We start from the raw sequence: 18001 nt of genomic DNA on the forward strand, positions 1-18001 counted from the left end.
CCTCACCCTCCACCCCCCACCCCTCACCCCCCTCCACCCCCCACCTCCCGGGCATCATGCCAGCTCCCTCCTCCCATCTGTCCTCCTCCTTCCCAGGACACCCCCACCACAGGGTCACTGTGGGCTTTGTGCTCCAGGGTCCTTGCTTCTCCACTAGGGTGGGGGCTCTGTGCAGGGCAGAGCCAACCCTGCTCCCTGTACCCCCAAGACACAGTCCTTCACACCACAAGCACTGGCACTGGGCACTGAGCACTGAGCATGAGCACCAGGCACCAAGCAATAAGCACAAGCACCGAGTACCAAGCACGAGCACTAGCACTGAGCACGAGCACCGGTGGGGGTGTGTGTGCAATCCGCTGGGGTCTTGCTCACAACCCTCTCTCCCCAGCTTGGGGGCCAGGGCTGTGGGAAGCTTATCCCCCACCCTCCCAAGGGGGACTAAGGTCTCAGAGAAGACCTCCCAGCCGAGGCTGCCTCAGCACCCAGGACACCTATCTGCAGACAGCCTCAGCACCCAGGACACCTATCTGCAGACACGGCTGCCCAAGGCCTTTTCAGGTCACTGTCAGAGGGGACATAGGAGAAGTGACAGAATGCCTTGGAGCCATTCAGATGTAAGAGCACAACAGGAAACTCTCCACCGTGAGGAACTAAAGTTAACGGTGAAACCAAAGCCAAGAGTCTTTGTAAAGATGACATTGCAGACCTCATAGACTCCATCATTAATCAACCTCAGAAATGTGAAGCTTCTTGTTAACCTAAATCATTTCTGGGTGTGATTTATTAGACAGACACGAAAATAATTTATTTCTAGCTTTTCTGCTATCATACCTGGATTTGGGGTTAAGGTGGTTTAAAATGTAGTTAGCACTCAGCTGTAAGTGAGGTTTCTTTGTATGCGGTTACCCTTACTCACCTCATTAGCTAAGAGATTAGTTTCTACCCAAAACATGAATACAACCCGAGACAGTGTTGACATTCAGAAAGAGGAAGACCTAAGTCAAGAAGGGAATTGGTTTTCTCTGGATGAACTTCAGCCCCGAAAGGACCTGGAACGGCCTGGATTCTGTTCTGGAGGCCAGGGGCAGGGGCGCCCAGCAGTCGTCAGGAGCCAACATCTGTGTTCAGTGCTCACACCACAGAGATGATCCTGGCCACCTGCCAGGCTCCTCCTCACCAGACGCTGGGGTCTGGGGCTTTATCCCATTGCGCCTTTGCCTTGGACGCCATGGTTCCGATCCAAACAGGAGGCAGACACTGTGCAGGCAGAGTGGACATCGTAGGGTCAGGATCCGAGTTTCTCTGAAGCACGTCTGTCAAGACAACGCCAAGTTCAGTCACAAAACCATGAGGACAAACTAACGTGGATCACAGACCACGGTTCCCACCTCTACTGGGACAGCCTCTCCGGCCCCACAGCCCGGGAATCTGCATGTTTAACAAGCTCTTGAGCTGGTTTTTACATGGCCAGCCTGGTTCCACCTTCCCACAGAGCAGTCAGATCTCAGTGTCATTCATAGCACCTGTCCCAGGGTCACTCCAGGGTCAAGTTCAGCCAGCCCAGGGTGGGGGGTCCTACATTCCCATCTCCCCTGCATGGGGAGCCTCATGCTAGACTCACAGACACGTGGAATTTCAGGCAGGAACAATTTCAAAAACAATTGTATCCCATACCTCTGAGACCCTGGCACGCAGGATGATAAAACCTGCACCTACCCGAGGGCCTGACTCTTCCCTTTGCAGCCCCATGGACAGAAGATGAGTCTGTCCTCCCAGCGGCTTAAGCAGCCAGTCCCACTTGTGGGGAGTGTCTTGGCTGTCCTGTCTCTGCCCTGGGAGGGCGTCCGGTGTGGTCACTCAGCACATACCCTGCGGGCGGCCGGGCCCTCACTCTCTGCATAGATGAAACCGCACTAAAGCTGCTGAGAAGCGCTCTTGGGGACCTGCCGTCCTTCTTCATTCCTCGGAACCAGACCTCAGCCGCCCTTTCCTGCCAGCTCCTTTGCTTTGTTCTCTGACTGCTATCTGCTTTCTCCTCCCTTTCAAAGGGTTCTCCTTATCTTCCCCGACATAGGCAGGAGGTCAGGAGCCAAGTCCATCATGCGGTGACAGCCCGTTGTCCTAGTTTGCCCTGGGTCAGGGGGCTGCAGCTCTGGCAGGTCCAGAGCCGGGGCCTGGTGGCAGGTGAGCCTGGGCCCGCGGTTTCAACCACAGTGGATGTCTGGACCACATCTTCCCTCGAGGATGGAGGCAGATGTCTCCCACAGCTGTCTCTTCCCCAACACTTATTCCCTCCTTTATCAAATCGAATCCCTTTAAACCCAGGAGGACTCTAATTTCTCTAGCTTCTCCTGCAAGCCGGGTGCTAGGCTGGACTAGAAATACCCTCTTGGAGTTGTGTGATGAGGTAAATCTAAAGCACTGAGCACAGTTCAGGAAATCCAGCCACGTGTCAGTGGCTCACCCGTTCGCACTGGATATACCCAGGGAGTCCTTCCTTTGTGTCTGTGCGTTCTGTATGTCAGTCACACAACCTAGTTAGTCATTCAGATCCATTACCTCTGCAACAGTCTATCTTTTCCTTTGGTAAACTGTAGGCAGGGACTATGTTGTTCCAAAGCCTAGCAACCTAATAACCTCGTGTGCAATGTCATGGAGCCTGTGAGGAAAGATGGATGTTTCCCACCAGATGATGCTCAGATCCTCCAGGCTGACCCACAGCATCTCCACCTACCACCCACTGAACAGATGGAGCATCACTAAGGAGAGGGGGTCCAAGCGCCACCACCACGGATCAAAGGCCACAAAGAAACAATGAAAGGCTGTATATTTATCTCTCCTATTTCCCACAGCACAGTAGTCCAACCCACACTTTTGACATTAAATACGTGATCCACTGAAACAGCTGACCCATGACTCCTGAGTATGCTGGATACCAGACCATTATACGTGGCTCCTTTTTTAGACAAATAATTTTATTAAGTTTGTAAAAGATTCAATCAAATGGTGCTGCTGCTTCTCCTCCACCCCTGGAACCTACGTCCTCAGACCAAAGAAGAGTCCTGGAGAAACAAGTCTAATGGAGGCGGTCCGCTGCCAGCCTGAGAAGGGTCTGCAGCACCTGGGAGCCAAGCTTGGAGGAGGCCCAGGAGAGCAGGCGGCCGAGCTCGGGGCCGGGGTTCTCTCCTGCTGTGACACCGCTTCCCCTGAGGCCACAGGGACTATCTTGTCACCCTGGGAATGACAAATCTATAGCAGCAGGTACATTTTACCCTGGAGCCAGCACCCACGTGAAGATGAAAACACTCATGAAACAAACACTGCCTGAAACATGACTTAACTCTTATTAAGAGCACCATGTTCTGATTTTTCCTATTCTATTTCATTCCATTGTGAATGAAAGAAAGACATTTGTTTCCCAGTCTGTTGAGGAGCTGTTCACAGTAATGCTAGGACTTAAAGATACTCTTTGGCCCTGGATCCTCCCGGTGTCCCCTGGTCGAGTCCTCCTAGTGCCATCTACTGGGTACTCTGGGTGTTACAAGTGCCTTTTTCCCAGCACTGGGGCTGCTAAGTCACCTCAGTCGTGTCCGACTCTGTGCGACCCTAGAGACAGCAGCCCACCAGGCTCCGCGGTCCCTGGGATTCTCCAGGCAAGAACACTGGAATGGGTTTGCCATTACCTTCTCCAATGCATGAAAGTGATTTTGCAAAAATGAGATGAAATCAAAGAACTCAATACACCACTATGTACTTCTTCCCCCAAAGTAGAAAGGTTCTGAAACAGTTCAAGGAGAGGTTTAGGTGGGTGGCTAATGGACAAACCCAGCTCTCAGTTCTAATATCAAAGACTCCATGTCCATTTCCCAAAGAGGGCTTTCAACCAGAGAACAGATAGCCGCCTGGTGCAAGACTGACCTGGAACAGTGGACTCCAGATAGTATCAGATTTAAACCAGAACAGTCCACACGAGCATTGCACAAAAATCTGCCAGGGTCCAGCAAACTCAGTTCACACCAGGACTCATTGCTCTGCTGCCCTTTATCAAACCTATGTCTCTCTCTTTTTTTTTTACTAAAGCAATCCATATAAAGTGTTAGTTGCTCAATTTTATCCAACTCTTTGAGACCCCATGGACTGTAGCCCAGCAGGCTCCTCTGTCCATGGAATTTCCCAGGCAAGAATACTGCAGTGGGTTGCCATGCCCTTCTCTAGGAGTTCTTCCTGACCCAGGGATCGAACTAGGTGGCCTGCACTGAGCCACCAGGGTGCTGTGTGTGTGCTGTGTGCTAAGTCACTTCAGTCGTGTTTGACTCTTTGGGACCCTATGGACCACAGCCGCCAGGCTCCTCTGGTCATGGGATTTCCCAGACAAGAATAGTTGCCATCCCCTCCTCCAGGGGATCTTCCTGACCCAGGGATCGAACCTGCATCTCTTGGGTCTCCTGCATTGGTAGATGGGTTCTTTACTACTAGCACCACCAGGAAAGCCAGTGTATTTACTAGATCCTAACTTATTCTAAGTTAGGGACCTCTTCAAGATGATATATAACACAATATTGTCCTAACACAACTAAAATGTACAACTCTCTTTTGTTCCTTTATGAGTTGTGCAGAGTTTCCATTTGACCAGCTCACCAGAGCTTACAGAATTTAATTTTTATATTTAATAGAAGTCAGTTCTCCCTACCAGTTTGCCTGGGGAGTTACAGCTTTGTATTCACTTCCTGCTGTTCAAGCTGGTTTTAGAAAAGGCAGAGGAACCAGAGATCAAATTGCGAACATCTGCTGGATCATGGAAAAACAAGCGAGTTCCAGAAAAACATCTATTTCTGCTTTATTGACTATGCCAAAACCTTTGACTGTGTGGATCACAATAAACTGTGGAAAATTCTGAAAGAGATGGGAATACCAGACCACCTGACCTGCCTCTTGAGAAATCTGTATGCAGGTCAGGAAGCAACAGTTAGAACTGGACATGGAACAACAGACTGGTTCCAAATAGGAAAAGGAGTACGTCAAGGCTGTATATTGTCACCCTGTTTATTTAACTTTTATGCATCATGAGAAACGCTGGACTGGAAGAAACACAAGCTGGAATCAAGATTGCGGGGAGAAATATCAATAACTCAGATATGCAGATGCCACCACCCTTATGGCAGAAAGTGAAGAGGAACTCAAAAGCCTCTTGATGAAAGTGAAAGTGGAGGGTGAAAAAGTTGGCTTAAAGCTCAACATTCAGAAAATGAAGATCATGGCATCTGGTCCCATCACTTCATGGGAAATAGATGGGGAGACAATGGAAACAGTGTCAGACTTTATTTTTGGGGGCTCCACAATCACTGCAGATGGTGACTGCAGCCATGAAATTAAAAGACGCTTACTCCTTGGAAGGAAAGTTATGACCAACCTAGATAGCATATTCAAAAGCAGAGACACTACTTTGCCAACAAAGGTTCATCTAGTCAAGGCTATGGTTTTTCCTGTGGTCATGTATGGATGTGAGAGTTGGACTGTGAGGAAGGCTGAGTGCCGAAGAATTGATGCTTTTGAACTGTGGTGTTGGAGAAGACTCTTGAGAGTCCCTTGGACTGCAAGGAGATCCAACCAGTCCATTCTGAAGGAGATCAGCCCTGGGATTTCTTTGGAGGGAATGATGCTGAAGCTGAAACTCCAGTACTTTGGCCACCTCATGCGAAGAGTTGACTCATTGGAAAAGACTCTGATGCTGGGAGGGGGCAAGAGGAGAAGGGGACGACAGAGGATGAGATGGCTGGATGGCATCACTGACTCGATGGACGTGAGTCTGGGTGAACTCCGGGAGTTGGTGATGGACAGGGAGGCCTGGCATGCTGCGATTCATGGGATTGCAAAGAGTCGGACACAACTGAGCGACTGATCTGATCTGATCTGATCTGATTCACTTCTGACCAACACAAGCTCTTGATACAAATACATCTGGAAACATCTTTGTATTTTCTCCACAGTTTGCAAACAAGAACTACACAATGCATTTGCCAGTAGGAGCATGTACCCATCCAGTAAGGCCAAGGAAATCAACTTGTTTACCACTTCCTTGCCACCAACACATCCAACAATTCAAACTTCCCCCAAATAGTTTATGTATGAACATAAGAATAGAGTGAGGGGAATTCCCTCCTGGTCCAGTGGTTGGGACTCTGCGTTCTCACTGCCAAGGGCCTGGGTTTGATCCCTGGTCAGGGAATTAAGATCACACAAGCCATGTGGTGGGGGGCACCCCTTGCCCCCAAAAATAGTATGAGGAAAACGGAAAGGCCTTTAACAGTTTCAGTCACAACTCAGAAGTTGGAATTTTTATGACTTTAATTTGAAAGTGAAGAAAACAATTAAATAGTCATATCTGAAGTCTTTTTCTGTTCTACTTACTTGGAATGGAACAGTTTGTCTTTTTCCCCAAAATTATTTGACATTAACAATTTTCAGGGTGTACAAGTGAGGGTGTGGGTTGCTAAATATGGTGCAGGGATAAATCTCAGTGTGATGCTGTTCTCCTGGGATAATTTTCCACAAGACTGTGAAAGGATCACACCAGGGCCATTCCTGCTTTAAAATGATATTATCATATGTAAGTCATTATTAACTAATTACACAGAGACTCCAGGGCTTCTTAATATCTGCCCATCTGAGGGTTGAATTTTCCCTTTTTGTCAATTATTAATATGATTAATATTTCAACAGCAAAGTCAAGAAAGTGCATGCAGACCAGTAGCTAATGGCTTATAACCAATAGCTCAGAGACATCCAGTGACCCCCAAGCTGCCAAGAGTTAAGGCAGGGCGCCCACCTCTCACAAGTCCCTTCTTGTCTGGAGCATTTCTGATATCACCTACATAGGATTTGTGAGTCAGAAATTTCACTGACACGTTCTTTACATGCATTCAGAGCATCCTCCCCAAGGGAAGTTCCGGGGGCTGCCCCATCAGGCAGCTGGCAGGCAATCATTCATTACAATATGTTAAGAAATACGTATTTGTCTCACACTGATTTCTTGCTCAATAGCAACTTTTTTGGTTTACTGATAAAAACAACTGTCAAATTAAAATATCAAATAGCTTTTTACATTAGCATTTCCCTTTACAGCCCGACAATTGCACAAAGGTTCAGCTCAATTGTGAACACCTGGGATTTGACTGCTTGCTACAAAGCATGCTTCATCAACGCAGCGCTGACACTGTGAAGTGACAGGTGCGCACCAGTTAGTCATTAATAGTTACTCAGTAAGGAAGGGCCTCAGAGAAGGCAATGGCACCCCACTCCAGTACTCTTGCCTGGAAAATCCCATGGACGGAGGAGCCTGGTAGGCTGCAGTCCATGGGGTTGCTGAGGGTTAGACACGACTGAGCGACTTCACTTTCACTTTTCACTTTCATGCATTGGAGAAGGAAGTGGCAACCCACTCCAGTGTTCTTGCCTGGAGAATCCTAGGGACGGGGCAGCCTGGTGGGCTGCCGTCTATGGGGTCGCAGAGTCAGACACGACTGAAGTGACTTAGCAAGGAAGGGCCTGGCCATCCCTGGAAAGGGCCAGTCCTCCATATCAGCTTCATTTGAGCCCTACCCCGGAGACACCAAGCTCTTCCATCAGACTCCAAACCTATCCTCTCTTGTGTTCGGCGCCCAGTAGACAAGGCCAGAGAGGTGTGCCCATCAGGCTGGGGAGGCTGGAGCTGAGGTCAGGGTGGGGGTAGGCAGCCTTCTCCGGGGGCTGTTATATTCAAAATGAAGACCTGAACCCAGGGTCACAGGATGAAGGCTTATTTTCAATGTTTACGTATAACACAGTAATGCTTTTAACCAAAAATAATGCAGCAACATGAGTGTACTGTTCACAACATGATTACAGGATTTATAAAGAAAAATGATTAACCCCTGGTGTGATCTGCTAAGTGCATACCCATCTAAGATCATGTGATGGTGACTCCACGTGTCCAGACCTGAGACCCTGTTCAATCACTTCCTCTTCCCCTTCTCTGCTCTGGAGGACACAGAAATACCTCCAGGGGATTTCCTGCTCCACTGGAATCCAAGTCTGGTTGGGAAGAAAGCACCCACACAGAAAATAACAAAAGTCACAACAAACAGAAGGAAATCAAGTGCTGAGTTGTAATTAAGAGTTAAGAGCTGTAGGCATTCTAACTATAAAACCCAAAACGCAGAGTGGCTAGATATACAATTAGCCAACAACCCGGCAGTCATTATGCAAATCAGGAGAATAAGTCAGGGAAAACAGGAAAGAGAAGCTGAACAGCAACCTGCAATCTTGCTATAGACACAAAAAGCCAGGAGAAATTTGTCAGTGGGAGAAAGCGAATCAACTTTCAATCTGCAAGCCATCTTTATCAGCTGGCTTTCTACAAAGATGCCAGATCCTTCCTTCACTCCAATGTGAGACCCCCCATAGAGCGCTGCCCCTGACCACCTGAAGGGTGGCCCCAGGCTGCGGGTGGGCAGCGAGCTCTCCCCCAGCCACCCGCCTTTGCCGTCATTTCCAACCTGCCGATTCAGCACATCTTTCAGATGGGCCTTCCTGGACTTCCTCTGTTTGTGAACACTCCCTGCCGAACTAAGACCTTGGGCAGCAAGGTCGGGTAGTGACCGCGGGACAAAGTCAGGTTCTCCAGGCAAGAAAGGTCCAAGCTGGCCCGTGACGATGGGGTACAAATTTTACAAGGAAAAGTCAATATCTTTACGCCAGTGTTGGCACTCATGGGAAACTCATTTGTAAGGCCAGATCTGCCCTGTCAGGGTGAATCATCTCTGCTCAACTTAAAGACGACTCAAGTAAAGCGGAGGTGGGAGAGAGTACGCCCGCACCTCGCGGCGGCCCTCTTTGAGGGAATCCTGGAGCCAGATCCTGGCCCCCACTCCCACCCCTCATGCTAGACACAGGTTCCCAGACCCGGCCCAGTCTTGCGATTTTAATTCTCCATCCGCTGTCTGTGGACCTCAGAATACCCAACCACAGGGGAACAATGAACCCTGTAATCCGAGACCAGGCTTCCGGGAGAGGAGCTGGCTCCCCAGGATCGTCTCCAGAAACCCCAGTCGAGCTCCCCTTCCCGGCGAGTGTGCAGGGCAGGGGTCTGGGGACTTCATTCGTGGCGGCCCCCCGACCCCGAGTTGGGTAACGTCCTCGCGATTTCTCGGCCGTGGGAGGCGGAGTACACCGGCAGGGCCCCGAGCACCCTCGCTGGGGCGCAGGCCTGGGTGCGCCCGCAGGGTCTCCCCACCACCGCCAGCCCCGGCCCTCGGCGCATAGTTGAGGGATGGAGTCACACAGGAAACTCAAGGAGACGTTTGCCTGTGAGTCTGCCTGTGAGGTTTGGGGGAGAAACAAGCAGGCACTCGGCCAAGCGCAGCGCTGCCCCTCCTCGCCCACCGCGAACCCACATTCCCAGGAGGGAAGCGGCCCGGGCACCCGCGCGCCCGCAGAGCCTCGGAAGTAACGGCCCTCCGCGCCTGAACACTCTCTTCAACTATTTTGCAGTAATTAATTAATTAAATCCGAGCTTTGACCACCACAGCACTCTAGGACCCGTCCAGGCAGAAACCACAGTAACAGCAACGGCACCAAACCTTTCACTTCACACACACACACCCCCCAACCCTGCGCCCGAGACGCTGGGAACCCCAGCCTCACCGCGCTCGGGCCGGGGGAAGCGCCGCGGACCCCCGGCGGCGCGCCCCGCCCCTCGGCGCTGGGGGCGGCCGGACGCCGAGGAGCCGCCCCCTCCGAACTTTCTCAACACCTCTCGGGAGGAGGCGGGGTGCGGGGCGCGGTTAAAAGGCGCCGCCGGTCCAACAGGTGTCGAAGGCCTGAGCGCCCCGCGCGCCGCGCTCTCCGGACTCAGACACCCCCGCGACCCCCGCGATCCCCGCAACTCCCTCGCAGCCGCCGCGCGTTCCGCCCGTGCGCCCCGCTCCCACCGGTAAGGCCGGCGACCACTCTCGGCTGCCCAGAAAGGCAGGGGGCTGTGGGACCCCTTGGGGAGAGGGACCTCAGAGAGGGAGCCTGGGACCACCAGGGACTGTGGAGCCCCTCGGAGAGGGACCCCGGGACCTCCAGGGGCTCTGGAACCCCGCGGGGAGGGACCCGGGTCCCCAGGCTGCACCCGGCGCGCACCGAGGCCCCGCGCCCGGGCCAGTGGCCACAGCGGCTCTGGGCTCCGGGCGGGAGGCGATCGCGAACCTGTGGCCGGAGCTCCTCGGGCCGAGTCTGGTGCGCAGCGCGCGGTCGAGCGGGAGCAGGGCCGGGAGCGGACAGGTGCGCGGACTCGCCCGGGGTGTTCGCGGCTCCTCCGGCAAGGCTGGCGCGGCCGCCGGGCTCTTCACCCGGAGCCTCCGGTCGCCGGAGGTTTCGCTCAGAAAGAAAACGCGGTCTCGGGCTTGAAGCGGAAGCTCAACCTGCAGGAAGCTGACCTTCCGCGGCCGAGCGGGAGCCCAGCGGCCGGCATGGCCTCTTTCCCTCGCCGAGCTCGAGTTCCTAGCTGGGCTTCCAAGCGCAGTCGTGGGGGCGGCTTTCGGGGCGCCGGTTACACACGGGGAGCCGTGCTTCGGGGCTCCCCCGCCTGCCGGGGCCCAGGCCTCACCGTCCTCCCGCATCCTGAGAGCTGACCCCGCGCCCCCCGTCTCTAGATGCGGTGACAGCCGCGTCCCCATCCCCTCTTTGAGTCGGGGGCGGAGTCTGTGGAGACAAGGGCCACCACCCAAAAAGTGAGGGTTGAGGAATTAACGGGTGAAGGACTCCTGGTGACCTTTATACAACCTGCGCCTCACCCAGCAGCAACCCCCCCACCCCCCGACAAGGTCGCCCCTCCGCCCACCGAGCAGGTGGTGTGGACAGGTCAGGAAGGGCAGGGGTCAGTGCCAGGATGAATGTTGAGAATGCTTTTGTCCGGCCTGGTCACCAAGCCAGCCCTCCTCTCCTGTCACCCTGTCCCATGGGGTCAAACTTTAATTAGCTCCTCTGCCTCAGGGATCTTTGGACAGGAAGCTGCCGCCCAACCAAGAGCTTTTACAAAAGGACAAGGATGGAGGGTTTACTTTCCACTTTGTTTTCTGAACATCAGCCACTGGTTGACTGGTTAAAGGAATGCGGGTCCTGAGCTGGCATCCACCCACCCCGAATCTTTAGCCAGATGCACTGATACAAGTCACACGGGCTAATTCAGAGAGTGTCCTGTTGGCCCTTAGTAAATGAGGCCGAGAAGTGGAGGGTCTGATTTCACAGGGATGGTGGTCACGCTGCCGGCCAGGACGGGCCAGCTTAGAGGAACTCAAGGCCTCCAGGCCATCTGTGTTCAGGGTCAGGGCTGAGCCTTTTCCAGGTGACATTTCCCTCTTTCAAGCCAAGCTGCCCAAGTGTCTCAGTGCTCATAGCTCTCCTGTCCTGACTTTCTCGTGTCTGGGCTGCCTCCTCTGAAGGAGTGGCCATGGATGGTTCAGCCAGGCCTGGGTGCCCCAAGCAGTGCCCCATAGGCGGCTGGGTGATCAGACTGCACACCCCCCCTACCCTGGCTACTCGGGAAGTCCAGCGGGAAACAGGACCCGACTTGCTCAGAATAAGGAGAACACTAAGCTTTTAAGCAAGAAGAAGCACTGAGAACCAGTTCGGAAGGTGTAGACACAGATTACTCATCAGATTGTGTGGAGGGTGGAGCCTTGTTATAAGAGGCTTGATTGAGACAGACGGGTGTGACTGCACGTAAATGAAGACAGTTCATACCCTGCGATGAGAAGGCCACCAGCTCCTGGAGGCGAATGCCCGGGCTCCCCAGGTCCTCTCCAGTGAGCAGCATGTCACCTCCCAGCGTCCACATTGACCCTCAATACCGTGAGGGTGCCTGCAACGGCCAGTCCCTGGGGACTCACTGAGTTAAGCTTTTATTTATTTTCTTACGATGCACCTCTTTAGAAGCACGTCTAAATTAAAACCATAGCCACAATAAAAATGCACCATCTGAACAGTTTTCAAACCTGAGTACTGACTGACTGGTCAGTCCCAGCAGGACAACGAGAACCCCAGCCCTCACACAGAGCGCACACAGAAACCCAGGCACACACTGGCTCTTCCCTGAGGAAGGACCGTTTCTAACTGGCTCCCTTTTGTACAGGGAAAGGAAGTGAAACCCATTGGGAAATGTTAAACATGAATTTTACCCTTGGGGACAGTCATTTCGCCACTGCATCCCATGTCCAGAAAACTGAAATAACTTAAGGAAGGAGGTGCTGTGTGGAGACATGGCCTCTTGGCCTTGAAGGCGAGGTTGGCCCCAGCAGGCACGAGCCCAGAGTACCATCCAGAGCTGGAGGCCAGCAAACACTTGGGAGTGCTGAATGCTGCTGGAGGGTCAGGGAGACCCAAACGGGGTGTCTGCTGAGGGTTTGGTCAGCACACCCAGGGCCCTGGGTCAGTGGGCACATTTGCTGGGGTGCTCCCTCCCCACCCCACGAGTTCATTGTGCTGAAGGCTGGGTGCGTTACTGGGGTGAGTACACCCCTCTTTACTAGAGAACAGAGAACGCGTCCACGGTCGACTGCCTGCTGCACTGCAAACCCCATGGCAAGCCTGGTTGCTCTTGTTTCCCCTTGTTGAGGGAGGCTGTGTAAGAACTGGCCCTTTGAGATGGCTGGTGCTCATGGGCCAGCCTCTCTGAGCCTCCCCAAGCTGGTCCCACATGCTTACCCCGTGTTGCGCTGTGTCGCTCTCTTTTCCAGCACAAGCCGCCCAAACGAGACGATGGACTGGGGTGGACTGCACACGATCCTGGGGGGTGTGAACAAGCACTCCACCAGCATCGGCAAGATCTGGCTGACCGTCCTCTTCATCTTCCGAATCATGATCTTGGTGGTGGCCGCCAAGGAGGTGTGGGGGGACGAGCAGGCCGACTTCGTGTGCAACACCCTGCAGCCTGGGTGCAAGAACGTGTGCTACGACCACTACTTCCCCATCTCGCACATCCGGCTCTGGGCGCTGCAGCTCATCTTTGTGTCCACACCTGCCCTGCTGGTGGCCATGCACGTGGCCTACTACAGGCACGAGAAGAAGCGCAAGTTCATCAGGGGAGAGATAAAGACCGAGTTCAAGGACATTGAAGAGATCAAGAAGCAAAAGGTCCGGATCGAGGGTTCTCTGTGGTGGACCTACACGGGCAGCATCTTCTTCCGCGTCATCTTCGAGGCTGCCTTCATGTATGTCTTCTACGTGATGTATGATGGCTTCGCCATGCAGCGCCTGGTGAAGTGCAATGCCTGGCCCTGCCCCAACACGGTGGACTGCTTCGTGTCCAGGCCCACAGAGAAGACCGTCTTCACAGTCTTCATGATCGCAGTGTCTGGAATTTGCATCCTGCTCAATGTCACTGAGCTGTGTTACTTGCTGATTCGATTTTGTTCCGGAAAGTCCAAAAAACCAGTGTAACTATAGTGGTCGTCGTGTTTAGATAGAAGAGGAGTGCGATCTGTGCTCGGCCGTGGGGCACAGTCAGCCGGTGGTACCCCCCACCCCACCCCGGGTACAGCTCGGCTTCAGGGCCACCTTTGACCCCCTCCCCAGTAGATCGCACATGCAACCCCAGATGCCCCTAGAGGCTGTGCCCCCTACCCCACCCCTGAAAGTGTCACATTGAAGGCAGACTCAGAGCCTCTGCCACTTTTCTCTAAAACCAGTCCTCGTGGGGCAAAGCTGGCCCTGGTGGCCATGCCTACTTAGGCAAAGGACATGGCATTTGTCTCCGTTTCTTTGAGGAAAGGAGAGAAACGCCAGGGCCTGAAGAGCACAGGGTCTGGTTGATCCACTTAGGGCTCTCTTTGCCATTTCCCCTGCATTAAAGGTGAACACAGAGAATCTTGGTTCTTTTATTTGCTTTGACGTTTCAGTCCTCAACAGTGGACGCGGTCCCTAATGCTTCAAACTCTGTTACACGTTTTTTAAGTGAAAATTTAAAATATGACGTGTTCTTTTGATCTGCAAGGAACCATTCATTATAGGTTCCTCTTATTTTCAAAGGCTCAGATTATGATATGTAAACGGGGTATAATTAGATGCTCTTGTTGAATTTAACTATGGCCTTTCAGGTGTGAGTGGTTTACACTGCCCCCAAGAGGCTGTCCATTGTGTGACATGTGGTGTATGCTACAGGAACGCATTTCAGCTTCCCTCAATGAAACAGACTAGGGCTTCTAATAGTTGGCGATGGCTTCTAATAGCAAACAGCCTCGTTTCAAAAGCTTAGATGTGATTTTGCATGAGGAATGAAGACTTTATATACCATGAGTTACTACCAATGGTGGGGTGGTTCAAGACACCCTGAGCTTCCTTACCATGGTGCCTTTTCCACTCCCACGGGTAGAATGCTGACTTACAGAGATTGCTTGGGACTATTTTATTGCCACAGTATGATTTAATGGTGCAGAAGAAAATGGAAAACTGCGGGGGAAGGGGCAGTAACTGTTTCTAAAAAAGAGGTGTAAAAACTAGACTCTAAATTCTGACAATTAAAAATGAGTTTCATCTACTTCAAAGGTTTGTTCACTTCCCTTTTCAGCATCCAGGCTTTTAAAGTGAAAATAGATTTAATAGACATTTTTTTAAAAGTAGAAACTAGGGTTTAGATAACTATTTAGCAGTTCTATAGGACAGACAGAATCCTAATATTTTCATGATGCTTGACATGGTTTCAAAAAAATGGTACTCAGTATACTTCAATGAGAGTAAATACTTTACTGTTGCCAAGAATAGTTTATAAAAACATTTTGTAATAATACATAATAGTTTAAATTACATACTTGTAATTAAAATAATTTTGTAACATCTCATATATCATTTAAATATTAAAATATAATTGATTCATATAATGGTTATTTAAAATCTATTACAGAATGTGTGCTAAGTAGCTTCAATCACGTCCAACTCTTTGCAACCCCATGGACTGTAGCCCTCCAAGATCCTCTGTCCATGGGATTCTCTAGGCAAGAATAGTGGAGGGTTGCCACTCCTCCAGGGATCTTTCCAACCCAGGGATGTGCTGCTTGAATCTCATGTCTCCTGTATTGGCCAGCAGGTTCTTTACCACTAGCACCACCTGGGAAGCCCTTTGAATAGAATAGAATAGTAGCTTCTAATTTCATCTATAGCTGGTTTTGTAAAAGTATATGAAAAATTTCATAACACTAAATGGGTAAGTTACCACTGTGTCTGTCTGAGACTCTGGGATCCTTCTGCCCGAGTTACAGAAAAGCCTGTGTCACCAGAAAGATAGTTGGGGAAGGAGACAAAAGGGTTATTCCTGCCCTATGCTCACCACTAGTGGGTTCCTGAGAAATACGCACAGTGTGGGTGTGGACAGGCTTTGCTGCTTGGAGGATGCTAAGCTGGGGTCATGTGACCAGGCTGGCTCCTAGAAGAATCATTTAAAGATGTTAAAATGTTATTTACAGTCAAGGCTGGCTGAGCCATGAGAAAAATTCCATCAGGTGTCTTTTCTATGGGGTTTTCTATGGGGTTTCATGTCCATTTGTGTGCAACCAAATTGGTCTTATCACCTGCCTTCTGTTCCGGGAGCACTTTCCAGTCCGTGTGTGTGGCCTGCTGCCCAGCGCACTCCTGGGATGCCAGAAACACCCAAGGTGGTCAGAGATCTCATCCAGGGACCTGAAAGCGCTTTACACATTGGTAATTACAAGTGTGTTTATGAGGAACCATACGCTCCTTTGTTGCTGTTTAGCCTCTGAGTCATGTCCAACTCTTTGTGACCCCCTGGAATGTAGCCTGCCAGGCTCCTCTGTCCGTGAGGTTCTCCAGGCAAAAATACTGGAGCGGGTGGCCATTTCCTTCTCCTGGGGATCTTCCCGACCCAGGGATTGAACCCACATCTCCTGCCCGTTAGCAGGCAGATTCTTTACCACTGAGCCACCTGGGAAGCCCATATTTGTAGATGGGTTTAGAAGGACAGAAAGCAGTCACTTTTCCTCCAGATGATAGAGAAGGGGTAAGAAATGGTCCCTGGCCACCTTCCAGGCTGCCCTCCACACAGCCTGTTACAGGAACATGTGACTTTTTAAATAGATGCACTCACAAGCTATGAAGATTATGACTCTTGGGTATTAAAAGACTGGGTCAAAATAATTACAGACGACTACTGACCGCTTTTAAGAGTTTATAGACAGGTTTGGCCTCATGCCTGAAAATTAGAGCTTGAACTCTAAAAACGATCATCCTAATATATATCTCAAGCCACTCATTTCTAATTTGTTGTAGGTGAAAAAAAGCTCTACTTTTGTGTTATTTGTGGAGAGTCCACCCAAGTTCCCTGTGTCAGGTTGGCCACAGCAAGCCCGTAAGAGGCAGTGGGAACAGCCCAGCTGCTAAGGCTTTCTTGTTCAGGGTTTATTAGGACACCTCAACCCTTCCATGCATGGGCAGCTGTGGGCAGGTAAATCTGGGTTGAATCAGGAAGACGAAGGTGGGAATCTGGGGGTGGCCAGGGCCTGAGCGGTCCCTCACGCTGTCCCTGACCTCAGGGAAGAGCCTGAGGAGAGGTAGGGTGCTGAGGGGTCTGTCGTGGGTACAGGGAGCTCACTCACTTGTCAGACTTGGTTCCTCATCTTAAAGCGCCAGCTGAACAGTATCTGAGGGTCACAGAAACCCAATAAGATAATTTACATCAAAGTGTCCACGCAGCAAAGCGCTAAGTGATTACACTTGTCTCTGTTTTCCATCAGGTGGATCCCAGGCTGGGGGGTGGATGGATGGGGTTCTAGAAGGAATGACCCTCCCAAAGCTTGGGGAAAGCGTCCATTTACTCAAAGCCTGAAATAAGTACAATTTGGGGGGGCAGGGGGTGGAGTGGCTGAGACCACCAAGAAGGGGAGGAGAGGCTCTGTTACCCTGCACCTGGAGAAAGATCTCGAAAGAAAAAAGCTTTGATTCACATTGTTAGGGTCACTTCACACCTCCTTCCGAGTTACCAAGTGCTCCTGAGCTGGGGTGGCCACGCCTCCTCCGTGTGGGGGGCGCAGCTCAGGGCAGGGGCGGTGGGGGGCGTGCAATTCTGGAGCTGGGGAGTTACTTCCGGAAGCTGGCAGCCTTTTCACCCTGCACCGGCAGGGCTGAGGGGCCCGCTCTGGTGACACCGCCTTCCGTTCCTGCCTGTCGCTAATTATTTATCTACTCAGCCAAGATTTACAGAGCGCCCACTGAGCACCAGGAACTGTTGGGCAACAGGACTGGGAGCAAACAAAATACCAACAAATACCTGAAGATGAGTGCACTGGAGAGAAATAAGCGGGAAAGAAGTGGTGCCAGGGGCCAGGCGGTACAGCATGCCCAAGGGGAGGCCTCTGGGCTGGGGTGACGCCTCCTCCAGGACACCTGCTTCCAGCATCTATCCTGCCCTCTGCTGGACCCAGAGGAGTCTGTCTGCCTCTCAGGAACCTCCCGTCACCAAGAACATGTCCAAGTTCAACCCTGACTTCATTCTCCAGCCACATGGGTCTGCGTTCCCGTTAGCAGACTCTGACTCGTTTATTCATCACGATGAAACAGCTCCTGTGTCCGGATCCACCAGGTCCAGGAAGAGAAGGAACAAGACAGGCCTCGCCCTGTCCTCTGCCGTGGAGCCCCGGTTAGTCCCCGCCCAGGTCCAGCAGCAGGGGCTCTTCCCAGTCCTCTGAGCACAGATAGCCCGGCCACAGATGGACGCGGCCTGTGGCTAAAGCAGTGGGATCTCGAGTTTGCTTTTTAACAGCCGCCCCATCTTTCCTCATGATCAATCAAAAAGGCCAGTGATGTGATGTATGAGATTGTGAAATTAATATAGAAGTACATTGGCTTTGAGATTAAATACGGAAGCAAGTCCAGGTGCAGGTCTCCTCTGCAGCCTTACTCAATGTCCGTATTAACCCGTGGATGCAAACCTGCCCCAGAGGTCCTGCACTGCAGATATTCACACACAAACCCG

At 51.7% G+C, this 18001-nt stretch overlaps 2 protein-coding genes across 2 annotated transcripts; one reads left to right on the plus strand and one right to left on the minus strand.

The window, feature by feature from the left end:
- Positions 1 to 779: 779 nt before the first annotated feature.
- On the minus strand, positions 780 to 12092 carry LOC113902407 (translation initiation factor IF-2-like). The gene is made up of 2 exons (XM_027557624.1): positions 10231 to 12092; positions 780 to 1313 (listed from the first exon to the last, which is right to left on the minus strand). The coding sequence occupies exons 1-2, from the start codon at positions 10698 to 10700 to the stop codon at positions 1286 to 1288; spliced, it is 498 nt and encodes a 165-aa protein (XP_027413425.1). The 5' UTR covers positions 10701 to 12092; the 3' UTR covers positions 780 to 1285.
- GJB2 (gap junction protein beta 2) lies at positions 9803 to 14892 on the plus strand. Its single transcript, XM_027557623.1, has 2 exons — positions 9803 to 9970; positions 12759 to 14892. Exon 2 carries the CDS (start codon positions 12781 to 12783, stop codon positions 13459 to 13461), a length of 681 nt encoding a protein of 226 aa, XP_027413424.1. The 5' UTR covers positions 9803 to 9970; positions 12759 to 12780; the 3' UTR covers positions 13462 to 14892.
- Positions 14893 to 18001: the final 3109 nt, after the last annotated feature.

The sequence above is a fragment of the Bos indicus x Bos taurus genome, chromosome 12 (assembly GCF_003369695.1).
Source record: "Bos indicus x Bos taurus breed Angus x Brahman F1 hybrid chromosome 12, Bos_hybrid_MaternalHap_v2.0, whole genome shotgun sequence".
Classification (NCBI taxonomy): Eukaryota; Metazoa; Chordata; class Mammalia; order Artiodactyla; family Bovidae; genus Bos; species Bos indicus x Bos taurus.

Coding starts and splice junctions, on each gene's coding strand:
- LOC113902407 (XM_027557624.1), bottom strand. CDS start 10,700: ATGGGGACGCGGCTGTCACCGCATCTAGAGACGGGGGGCGCGGGGTCA. Junction 1,314..10,230: donor CCGAGGAGCTCCGGCCACAG/GTTCGCGATCGC, acceptor TTGTCTTGACAG/ACGTGCTTCAGAGAAACTCG.
- GJB2 (XM_027557623.1), top strand. CDS start 12,781: ATGGACTGGGGTGGACTGCACACGATCCTGGGGGGTGTGAACAAGCAC.